We start from the raw sequence: 12,442 nt of genomic DNA on the forward strand, positions 1-12,442 counted from the left end.
TAAGGAAGAAGGGATTCTTAATTGTATAGTTTACTGCTAGTTTCTTAGGTTACCGCCCACCTCTGGAGCTGATCAGGCTGGTTTCCCTTGTCAATGTGATTGCAAGCTCTTTGCTATAGATCCTGCAGGCTGAAGTGCTGTTCTGAACTGCCTGGATCTGCTCATCTTCAGTGCCCCTGCGCTACTCTGATGCTGCAAAGAGTTAAAGCTGGAGAGCGCACAGTCCAGTTCCGGAGAGCGCACGGTCCCGCTTTGTCAGATCTTTAGGAGCACACCATCCCTGCCATGCAGCATGGATGGCAGCAGTGCGCTGCTGAAGAAGAATTAGGAGACAACCCATTCAAAGACTAGAAGCAATGGGATGAAACTAAATTGGAGGAGACACAGATTAGATATTAGAAAAAACTTTTTGACAGTTAGGGTGATAAATGAGTGGAACAGGCTGCCACGAGAGGTGGTGAGTTCCCCTTCAATGGACGTCTTCAAACAGAGGCTGGACAGACATCTGTCTGAGATGGTTTAGTGAATCCTGCTTTGAGCAGGGGGTTGGACCAGATGACCCAGGAGGTCCCCTCCAACTCTACCATTCTATGATTCTATGATTCTAATGGCCACCAATATGCTGTCTGCGGGGGAGAATTCTGCACGGTGGTGAAGTTCAGGGGATTTTGTTTGCAGTACCCCATTCGCTGCAGTTGGACAGGGTGAAGATGAATTAATATTTTTGCAGATGGGTGCCAACCTCCCATCCCGACCCTCCATTCTCCTTCCTACACATTTCCAAGGCTTCAGGGACATTGTTGTATAGAAGCAAGTATCAGTGAACACGAGGGCTGAAGCCTTGATGACTGCAGAGGTGGCAGGAGACCTAGATAACTAACAGCAGTAACCCTTGCAGGTCCCACTGTGCTGACTGTGTACGCCAGGAGCTATAGTTATACGGATGGAAAACCAACCCAGCCCTGACAGTAATGCTCCGTGCGTCCTGTGATCAATTACTGCAGATGGAAGAAATAGTCTAAACGGAGGAGGAGGAGGTGATAAACAAGAGGCGATGTGGATACTTACCCCGAGATCTATGAATGTACTGACAGCGCAGGCGACCAGGGAACGCTCCACACACTCTGAGAGAAAACAGACAGCGCTGAGTACCCCGCATTTACTGTTACTTATCAAGTCATCCTAATCTGTGCTCGGGGAACCCGAGCCCCTTCTCTTTATCAATAAGATATTGTCAGTGCAGGCAGGATGTGAGCAGTAGGGCTGATTTCACACTGAGACAATGTGACAAACACATCAGTTACCAAATAACACAGCATTTAATGTGCTTTTGGGTTTTTCTCCCACCTCTGCGAAAGCTGAAAACAAAGGGGCAGATTTATCAAAAAGGTCTAAAAATGAAACGGTCTGTGTTACCCATGGCACTCAATCGCAGCACAGCTTTCATTTTACCATGGCAGTTTATGAAATGAAAGCTGCACCTGAATTCTCCTTTTAGAAACTTGTGATAAACGAGGTCTAAAGAGTTCACAGAACTAAATGAACCCTCCAGGTGCCGCATGTTACATAATGACACATTTATTTCCTTCATCTTTGTAAGCACAGAATACCAAAGTGAGACTCCCCCTAATGCCCCCGTCCGAATGCAGCTGTATAATCCAGTACAAGGGCCACACATCTGTATTATGTACCGTAGGAACGCGTACACACAAGACCCCAGTAGTACAGCTTTGTAGCGGCCCCAGTCTAAACCCCACAGTGCAGCACAACATGCCTCCCCAGCAGCGCCAAACCCCACAGTGCAGCGCAACATGCCTCCCCAGCACCGCCAAACCCCACAGTGCAGCACAACATGCCTCCCCAGCAGCGCCAAACCCCACAGTGCAGCGCAACATGCCTCCCCAGCACCGCCAAACCCCACAGTGCAGCACAACATGCCTCCCCAGCAGCGCCAAACCCCACAGTGCAGCGCAACATGCCTCCCCAGCACCGCCAAACCCCACAGTGCAGCACAACATGCCTCCCCAGCAGCGCCAAACCCCACAGTGCAGCACAACATGCCTCCCCAGCAGCGCCAAACCCCACAGTGCAGCGCAACATGCCTCCACAGCAGCACCAAACCCCACAGTGCAGCACAACATGCCTCCCCAGCAGCGCCAAACCCCACAGTGCAGCGCAACATGCCTCCCCAGCACCGCCAAACCCCACAGTGCAGCGCAACATGCCTCCCCAGCACCGCCAAACCCCACAGTGCAGCGCAACATGCCTCCCCAGCACCGCCAAACCCCACAGTGCAGCACAACATGCCTCCCCAGCAGCGCCAAACCCCACAGTGCAGCGCAACATGCCTCCCCAGCACCGCCAAACCCCACAGTGCAGCACAACATGCCTCCCCAGCAGCACCAAACCACACAGTGCAGCACAACATGCTTCCCCAGCAGCGCCAAACCCCACAGTGCCGCACATGCCACCCCAGCAGCACCAAACCCCAGTGCCGCACAACATGCCTCCTCAAACACCAATGAGCACCATATTTCCCCACAAGTGCCAAATACCACAGTACATCATAAATAACACAATTGCTTAATAAACACCCAAGAATTGCCAGAATCGATCCCACAAGTGATGCATTTTCAGTCTTCTCCCTATCATCACTTCCCTCTGCCTAAACGAGTAAGGGGAAAATTTGAAAATCTAGTGGAGATGAGGAATGGTGGTCCCTACAGATTAGCACCAAACCAGCAGTTTAACGTAAAGGGGCTTTTCTCAGAAACTGATCAACACCTCTGTCCATAAAATGGCTGCTGATGGAGGAGCATGTAACCTGGATTAGTCCATCAGCTTCCGTCAATAGAAAAGCAGCTTTCCCGTGTGAGGTCTTTAACACATTGAGGAGGCTGATTGACGCTTCTGGTCACATGCTCCTCCATCAGCAGTCATTGGACAGAAGGAAGTTTGTAAATAAAGCTGCACTAACAAGAAAGTGGCCAATCCCTTTAAAAAAGGGTTTTATGTTTCTAATAGGCAGTGGGCTCCTCTGGCACCTCGTAGTACAGACGGACACAGCTCAGCCTATTGGAGGGGATCTTAGGAGGCCTCTAACATGAGTTAACAAACCAGAACCTGACCTGTGGACTAGAGAAGTCACATGTTAATCAGCTAATTATATTTATTGTTTTTGTTCTTTATTTCAGTTTATATATGACCTCGTTGTCATTTTTTCTTTCTGGATTATTAAAGACGACCTGTCACCAGATCAGAAGGAACCAGTTTTTGCCCCTATTTTATTCCCGCTGCTCCCAAGTATTCCATTTTTGTTTTTTTATAAATTCCCTGTACAGTTCCAGAGATACGGCCCTTTTTATTTAGTGCTTTTTATGGTCTCTACGAGGGGGTGTGGCTCACAGGAACCTCGGGGGCGTGTCTTTAGGCTACGTTGCAAAATTACCGTGAGCCACGCCTCCTTGGTAAAGATAAAAAGGCCCATATCTCTGGAACCGTATGGCGGATTTAATAAAAATGTAATACTTGGGAGCAGCGGGAATAATATGTGTAAACTGGTAATCCAGGTGATGGGTTCTCTTTAAATATTGGAGATTGCGGACATAGCGCATCCATAGGTATAATTATTTTACGCATGCAAATAAGGAACAATCTTAGGGCATTTCATTTTCGTAATACTTTGATGAAAACAGCAAGGACTCCACTAACTAAAAATCTGGCTAAGCAAATTTCATTAATTTCTTATCAAACAGGTTGTTCAGTAACAAAGAAGAAAGACATTGTATGTATTGTGTTTGCTCCGAACATAGAGTTCTGGATTCAGTTCCTGTAGGAGTATAATCAGCAGCACTAGGTCAACAGCGCACAATTACTAAGATTACTCTGTACTGTAAACAGATTTAGTGACTTTTGCACTTTTGGTTAGGTAAAGCAGCCATTAATGTGTAATGAACCATTACTGGAATAACAAGAAGCCGACTCAGTGCCTGATTTTCCAGCAGTGCTTCTTGGCGTCATCTGCGGAGGCTAGCCGCGTGATGGCCGCCGCAGGTGCAGTTATAGCTGGCGTGCTATAAATGGTTGTAGACAGGCAATTGTGCTGTGACTTCATAGTGAACTTTTCAGATTTCACAGAATTGGTGTCTAGTCCAATTATGTTTTTCTACAATATAAAGCAAAAAATTTTTATTTTTGTACTTACTGTAAGATCCTTTTCTTCTTGGACTCATTGATGAAAATAGCACATACCAAGGCACAGTGCTGCCCGCAGGCCACATCCAGCCCTCTGGCTGTTCCAGTCCGGCTCGAGGACCAAGACAGCCGAACGGCTGAAAACACTGGCCCACAGCCAACACCATGTCCTTCCCCGCCCGCGTCCCGATGCCATTGCCATCTGCATCATCAGGATGCAGATAAAAGGTGAATACATTGGTGGAGGATGGAGCCGCCGGCTCCTTCTTCCACCAGTCATCCCATGCGACAGACAGCAGATGCGATGACGTCACCACATTGCGCCTGCTGTGCAAAGAGTCAGTGCTGTGCTTTGGATCATGAGCCGTTCCAAGCCTTCTCCATACTTTCTTTTTCCCACCATTCTGGTACAGGTTGATCTTAGTTTCATCTGTCCAAAGAATGCGTTTCCAGAACTGGGCTGGCTCCTTTAGATGTGTTTTGGCAAAATCTAATCTGGCCTTTCTATTTTTAAGGCGGATTAAGGTTTGCACCTTGTAGTCAACCCTCTGTATTTGCTTTCATGCAATCTTCTCTTTATGGTAGACTTATATACTGAAACACCTACTTCCTGGAGAGTGAGGTGGAGAGTGTTCTTCACTTGGGTGGATGTTATGAAGGGTTTTTTTTCACCAAGGAAAAGATTCTGCGCTTATCCACCCCTTCATTTTCTGTGAATGTCCAGGCCTTTTTAAGTTCCTAAGCTCACCAGTGCGCTCTTTTACTTGCAGAACATACCTAACTAATGATTTGACCACTCCTAACATTTCTGCCATCTCTCTGATGGATTTTTTTTTTTTCAGCCCAATGATGGTCTGTTTCTCTTCCATCGAGAGCTCCTTTGTGGGTTCACAGCAACAATTTCCAAATGCAAATGCCACACCTGGAATCAACTGCAGACCTTTTACCTGCTTAATTGATGATGAATTAATGAGGGATTAGCCCGTGCAGCCCATTAAAGAGCTTTTGAGATAATTGTATAATTACTTTTGGTCCCTTTAAAAAGGGGCAACTACATATTAACCCCTTAATAACATCTGACGTACTAATACGCGTCTGTGCCCTGGGACTTAAGAGCCACACCCGTATTAGTACGTCATCGCGATCGCGCGTGCACACAGGCTGTGCGGGCGCGATCGCCGCCGGGTGTCAGCTGATTGTCACAGCTGACACCCGGTACTATGTGCAGGGAGCGGTCACGCACCGCTCCCAGCACATTAACCCCCGCGATGCTGCGATCGAAGTCGATCGCGGCATTGCGGGGGCAAGGGGAGGTGATCGGCGATACTCACCTCCTCTTCCGGCTTCCAGCGCAGTCTGCAAAGGCTTCCCGGGTGTTGCCATGACGACCCGATGTCGTCATGACAACATCCGGGTCACCAGAGAGCAGGAAGATTGCTTGGACATGCGCAGTGCATCTCCAAGCAATCTTCACACTGTGCACTTCTGACAGCCTTCATGGCATAGGGATGGTGCTCCATTCCTGTGCCATGCAGGCGATCAGAAAAAAAAAAGTGAAAGTCCCAGAGTGGGACAAAGTAATAAAGTGTATAAACTGTGTGAAAGTGGAAAAAAAAAAAAAAAAATGTGCAAAAATATTATAAAAAAATAAAAAAAATAATACACCAAAAATAAAAATATAATGTACCCATCAATAAATATTATTATAAAAAAAAAAAAAAAAAAACAATAAAAGTACACATGTTTGGTATCGCCGCGTCCGGAACAACCTGACCTATAAAACTGTCCCACTAGTTAACCCCTTCAGTGAACACGGTAAAAAAAAAAAAAAAAAAAAAACAAGCAAAAAACAATGCTTTATCACCATACCGCCAAACAAAAAGTGGAATAACACGCGATCAAAAAGACGCATATAAATAAAAATGATACCGCTGAAAACGTCATCTCGTCCCGCAAAAAACAAGCCGCCATATAGCTCCATCAGCCGAAAAATAAAAAAGTTATAGCTCTCAGAATAAAGCGATACTAAAAAATATTTTTTTCTATAAAATAGCTTTTATTGTGTATAAGCGCCAAAACATAGAAAAATGATACAAATGTGGTACCGCTGTAAACGTACTGACCCGAAGAGTAAAGCTGCCTCATCAATTTTACCACACGCGGAACAGAATATAAAAAAAAAAAAAAAAACAATTCCTGAATTGTTGGTTTTTGTTTATTCTGCCTCCCAAAAATCGGAATAGAAAGCGATCAAAAAATGTCACGTGCCTGAAAATGGCACCAATAACAACGTCAAGTCATCCCGCAAAAAACGAGCCGTCACATGACTGTCTGCCAAAATCTGGAAAAATTATAGCTCTCAAAATATGGCGATGCAAAAACTAGATTTTACAAAAAATGCGTCTTTTAGTGTGTGACAGCTGTCAGTCATAAAAACCCCATATGATTCTGGCATTGCTGTAATCACACCGACCCGAAGAATAAAGTCGTCTAATCACTTATACCGCACAAGGAACGGCGTCAAAAATAAACTCTTGAGTTAGGATTGGGCTAGGGTTAGGGCTGGGTTTGGGGCTAGGGTTGTGCTGGGGCTAGGGTTGTGCTAGGGTTAGGGTTGTGCTGGGGCTAGGGTTGTGCTGGGGCTAGGGTTGTGCTAGGGTTAGGGTTGGGGTTGGGATTTTTTTCAAAAGTAAGAAAAAAAGATGACGATATGGCGACTAGTGTTGAGAGCAAGTGCTCGCTACTTGAGTTTGCATCGGGTGCTCTGGTATGCATTTAGTATCGTGGGTATTTGAGTGACATGCTCGAGTCTCTGCCCCATATGCTTCGCGGCCAAAAAACTTTACGGGGATTGCCTGCCATGCACGAGCGATCCCCGCATGTTTTTTTTTGGGTGTCTAATAACCGTGAAACATGCGGAGCAGGGACTCGAGCATGTCACTCGAGCACACGCTGTACATGGTGCATACCTGAGTACCCGATGCAAACTCAAGTAGCGAGCACTTGCGCTCAAGAATAATGAAAACTTATTCAATATGATGACCTAACGTAAACAAATAATGTGCCGTACCTCTGGGTTCAAAATGTTCACTATACACCTTAATAAAATCTTTGAGGGGTATAGTTTCCAAAATGGGGACACTTGTGGTGGAGCTCCACTGTTTAGGCACATCACGGGCTCTCCAAACGCGACATGGTGTCCGCTAACAAATTGAATGGAAAATCGGCTCAAATTGTTAGCGGACGCCATGTTGCGTTTGGAGAGCCCCTGTGTGTCCAAACATTGGAGCTCCCCCACAACTGACCCCATTTTGGAAACTAGACCCCCCAAGGCACCTATCTAGATGCATAGTGAGCACTTAGAACCCCCAGGTGCTTCACAAATTGATTCGTAAAAATGAAAAAGTGAAAATAAAACACTTTTTCATTTTTATGAATCAATTTGTGAAGCACCTGGGGTTCCAAGTGCTCACTATGAATCTAGATAGGTGCCTTGGGGGGTCTAGTTTCCAAAATGGGGTCACTTGTGGGGGAGCTCCAATGTTTGGGCACACAGGGACTCTCTAAATGCAACATGGTATCCGCTAACAAATTGAATGGAAAATCGGCTCAAATTGTTAGCAGACACCACATTGCGTTTGGAGAGCCCCTCTGTGCCCAAACTTTGGAGCTCCCCCACAAGTGACCCCATTTTGGAAACTAGACCCCCCAAGGCACCTTTCTAGATGCATAGTGAGCACTTGGAACCCCCAGGTGCTTCACAAATTGATTCGTAAAAATGAAAAAGTGAAAAAAAAAAACACTTTTTCATTTTTATGAATCAATTTGTGAAGCACCTGGGGTTCCAAGTGCTCACTATGAATCTAGATAGGTGCCTTGGGGGGTCTAGTTTCCAAAATGGGGTCACTTGTGGGGGAGCTCCAATGTTTGGGCACACAGGGACTCTCTAAATGCAACATGGTATCCGCTAACAAATTGAATGGAAAATCGGCTCAAATTGTTAGCGGACACCACATTGCGTTTGGAGAGCCCCTCTGTGCCCAAACTTTGGAGCTCCCCCACAAGTGACCCCATTTTGGAAACTAGACCCCCCAAGGCACCTTTCTAGATGCATAGTGAGCACTTGGAACCCCCAGGTGCTTCACAAATTGATTCGTAAAAATGAAAAAGTGAAAAAAAAAACACTTTTTCATTTTTATGAATCAATTTGTGAAGCACCTGGGGTTCCAAGTGCTCACTATGAATCTAGATAGGTGCCTTGGGGGGTCTAGTTTCCAAAATGGGGTCACTTGTGGGGGAGCTCCAATGTTTGGGCACACAGGGACTCTCCAAATGCAACATGATATCCGCTAACAAATTGTCGGCTCAAATTGTTAGCGGATATCATGTTGCATTTGGAGAGTCCCTGTGTGCCCAAACATTGGAGCTCCTCCACAAGTGACCCCATTTTGGAAACTAGACCCCCCAAGGCACCTATCTAGATGCATAGTGAGCACTTGGAACCCCTAGGTGCTTCACAAATTAATTCGTAAAAATGAAAAAGTGTTTTTTTTTTCACTTTTTCATTATTACGAATCAATTTGTGAAGCACCTGGGGGTTCCAAGTGCTCACTATGCATCTAGAAAGGTGCCTTGGGGGGTCTAGTTTCCAAAATGGGGTCACTTGTGGGGGAGCTCCAAAGTTTGGGCACAGAGGGGCTCTCCAAACGCAATGTGGCGTTCGCTAACAATTTGAGCCGATTTTCCATTCAATTTGTTAGCGGATACCATGTTGCATTTAGAGAGTCCCTGTGTGCCCAAACATTGGAGCTCTCCCACAAGTGACCCCATTTTGGAAACTAGACCCCCCAAGGCACCTATCTAGATGCATAGTGAGCAGTTGGAACCCCCAGGTGCTTCACAAATTGATTCATAAAAATGAAAAAGTGTTTTTTTTTTCACTTTTTCATTGTTACGAATCAATTTGTGAAGCACCTGGGGGTTCCAAGTGCTCACTATGCATCTAGATAGGTGCCTTGGGGGGTCTAGTTTCCAAAATGGGGTCACTTGTGGGGGAGCTCCAATGTTTGGGCACACAGCAGCTCTCCAAACGCAACATGGTGTCGCTAACAATTTGAGCCAATTTTGCGTTAAATTTGTTAGCGGACACCATGTTGCATTTAGAGAGCCGCTGTGTGCCCAAATATTGGAGCTCCCCCACAAGTGACCCCATTTTGGAAACTAGACCACCCAAGGCACCTATCTAGATGCATAGTGAGCACTTGGAACCCTCAGGTGCTTCACAAATTGATTCATACAAATGAAAAAGTGTTTTTTTTTTCACTTTTTCATTGTTACGAATCAATTTGTGAAGCACCTGGGGGTTCCAAGTGCTCACTATGCATCTAGATAGGTGCCTTGGGGGGTCTAGTTTCCAAAATGGGGTCACTTGTGGGGGAGCTCCAATGTTTGGGCACACAGGGACTCTCTAAATGCAACATGGTGTCCTCTAACAAATTTAACGGAAAATCGGCTCAAATTGTTAGCGACACCATGTTGCGTTTGGAGAGCCGCTGTGTGCCCAAACATTGGAGCTCCCCCACAAGTGACCCCATTTTGGAAACTAGACCCCCCAAGGCACCTATCTAGATGCATTGTGAGCACTTGGAACCCTCAGGTGCTTCACAAATTGATTCATAAAAATGAAAAAGTGTTTTTTTTTTTCACTTTTTCATTGTTACGAATCAATTTGTGAAGCACCTGGGGGTTCCAAGTGCTCACTATGCATCTAGAAAGGTGCCTTGGGGGGTCTAGTTTCCAAAATGGGGTCACTTGTGGGGGAGCTCCAAAGTTTGGGCACACATGGGCTCTCCAAACACAACATGGCGTCCGCTAATTATTCAAGCAAATTTTACAATCAAAAAGTCAAATAGCGCTCCTTTCCTTCCGAGCCCTGCCGTGCGCCCAAACAGTATTTTTTCCCCAAATATTGGGTATCTGCGTGCCCAGGGGAAATTGCACAACAAATTTTGGGGTCCATTTTTTCTTGTTACCCCTGTGAAAATAAAAAAAATTGGGTCTAAATTAACATTTTTGTGAAAAAAGTTAAATGTTCATTTTTTTCTTCCACATTCAAAAAATTCCTGTGAAGCACCTGAAGGGTTAATAAAGTTCTTGAATGTGGTTTTGAGCACCTTGAGGGGTGCAGTTTTTAGAATGGTGTCACTTTTGGGTATTTTCTGTCATAAAGACCTCTCAAAGTGACTTCAAATGTGATGTGGTCCCTAAAAAAATGGTTTTGTAAATTTTGTTGGAAAAATGAGAAATCGCTGGTCAACTTTTAACCCTTATAGCTCCCTAACAAAAAAAAATTTTGGTTCCAAAATTGTGCTGATGTAAAGTAGACATGTGGGAAATGTTATTTATTAACTCTTTTGTGTGACATATCGCTCTGATTTCAGGGCTTAAAAATTCAAATTTTGAAAATTGCAAAATTTTCAAAATTTTCGCCAAATTTCCATTTTTTTCACAAATAAACGCAAGTGATATCGAAGAAATTTTTCCACAATCATGAAGTACAATATGTCACGAAAAAACAGTCTCAGAATCAGGGGGATCCGTTGAAGCGTTCGAGAGTAATTACCTCATAAAGTGACAGTGGTCAGAATTGTAAAAATTGGCCCGGTCATTAACGTGCAAACCACCCGCGGGGCTTAAGGGGTTAAAGAGCTGTAATTCCTAAACTCTTACCCCAATTAGGATGCGAATACTCTCAAACTAAAGCGGAGAGTCTGCATTTTAAGCCCATATTGATTATATAACTATATTGACTATGTCTTGGTAAACGGTTAAAATGCCAAAACGTGTGTCACGGTCCAAATATTTCTGGACCTAACGATATATAGGTGACTGTGTGTGTGCTCCTACTGCATATAGGGAAGTGTCAGCATACTTAATTCTGCTCAATATTAAAGAGATAGTTAATATTAATATAAAATAATTAATATGCTTAATTCTGCTCAATATTAAAGAGATAGTTAATATTAATATAAAATAATTAATATGCTAATATTGAGCAGAATTAATTTTATCCTATTGGTTCAGCATTCCACAACAGTCAAGGTCTTTAATGTGGCCCCTCGGGAAAATTAATTGCACACCCCTGACATGGCACCACAGGTGTAGGTATAAAAAGTGCTGTCTCCAATTATACAGGGCATAACCCCCTCCTCCCCCCCACGAACATTATACTAGACAGCTTATGCAAATAGCAATATGAAAAGGAAGAAAACCTACATAAAATGTCAACAGAAAACTAACATACAATATCTATAATATAATCGGCCAAGCGTCCCTCTGTCTGAAGCCTCTATACACTGCGCATGCGCAACGCGCAGTCTGGCTCCAGACAGAAGAACGCATGGAGCGTTACAGGTAAGAGGAGTGTATGGCGCCGGAGATCGCGGTATGTGTAGACACTGAACGCATACCGCGATCTCCAGCGCCATACTTACCTGACCAGGAGAAGCGTTGGCGCTGTGCCTCTCTTCTGGCCAGAGACCGGGGGCGGAGTGAGGGTGTCGGAATAGGCGCATGCGCATAGCGCTATTTTACTGAAGACACATTTACAGTGTGTCTTCAGCAAAATGGCGCCGGACAGCGCGGTGCTCCGGCGCCGCACTCCTCCCTCGGCCTCCGGTAGAACAGGACACAACAGCGCTGGAGCACAGAGAAGAAAGGTGAGTATAAGTGTTTATTTTTTTTGTATGTGTGCAGCGTGAAAGGGTTGAGGGGTGCCATACATACCAGGATTGGGGGATGAGGGGGCCACACATACCAGGGATTGGGGGATGAGGGGGCCACACATACCAGGGATTGGGGGATGAGGGGGCCACACATACCAGGGATTGGGGGATGAGGGGGCCACACATACCAGGGATTGGGGGATGAGGGGGCCACACATACCAGGGATTGGGGGATGAGGGGGCCACACATACCAGGGATTGGGGGATGAGGGGGCCACACATACCAGGGATTGGGGGATGAGGGGGCCACACATACCAGGGATTGGGGGATGAGGGGGCCACACATACCAGGGATTGGGGGATGAGGGGGCCACACATACCAGGGATTGGGGGATGAGGGGGCCACACATACCAGGGATTGGGGGATGAGGGGGCCACACATACCAGGGATTGGGGGATGAGGGGGCCACACATACCAGGGATTGGGGGATGAGGGGGCCACACATACCAGGGATTGGGGGATG

General features: G+C 45.7%; 1 protein-coding gene across 1 annotated transcript in view; it reads right to left on the bottom strand.

The window, feature by feature from the left end:
- Positions 1-12,442, bottom strand: part of GPAT2 (glycerol-3-phosphate acyltransferase 2, mitochondrial) — a 134,327-nt gene that overhangs the window by 1,236 nt on the left and 120,649 nt on the right. Inside the window, exons 21-22 of the mRNA XM_073653673.1 lie at positions 4,205-4,218; positions 1,069-1,124 (exon numbers count right to left, since the gene is read on the bottom strand). Coding sequence (XP_073509774.1) covers positions 1,069-1,124; positions 4,205-4,218 — 70 coding nt within the window. The remainder of the gene's footprint in view (positions 1-1,068; positions 1,125-4,204; positions 4,219-12,442) is intronic.

Source organism: Phyllobates terribilis, unplaced genomic scaffold (genome assembly GCF_046119375.1).
Source record: "Phyllobates terribilis strain yellow unplaced genomic scaffold, ASM4611937v1 Scaffold_11__3_contigs__length_659146591, whole genome shotgun sequence".
In the NCBI taxonomy this organism is placed as follows: Eukaryota; Metazoa; Chordata; class Amphibia; order Anura; family Dendrobatidae; genus Phyllobates; species Phyllobates terribilis.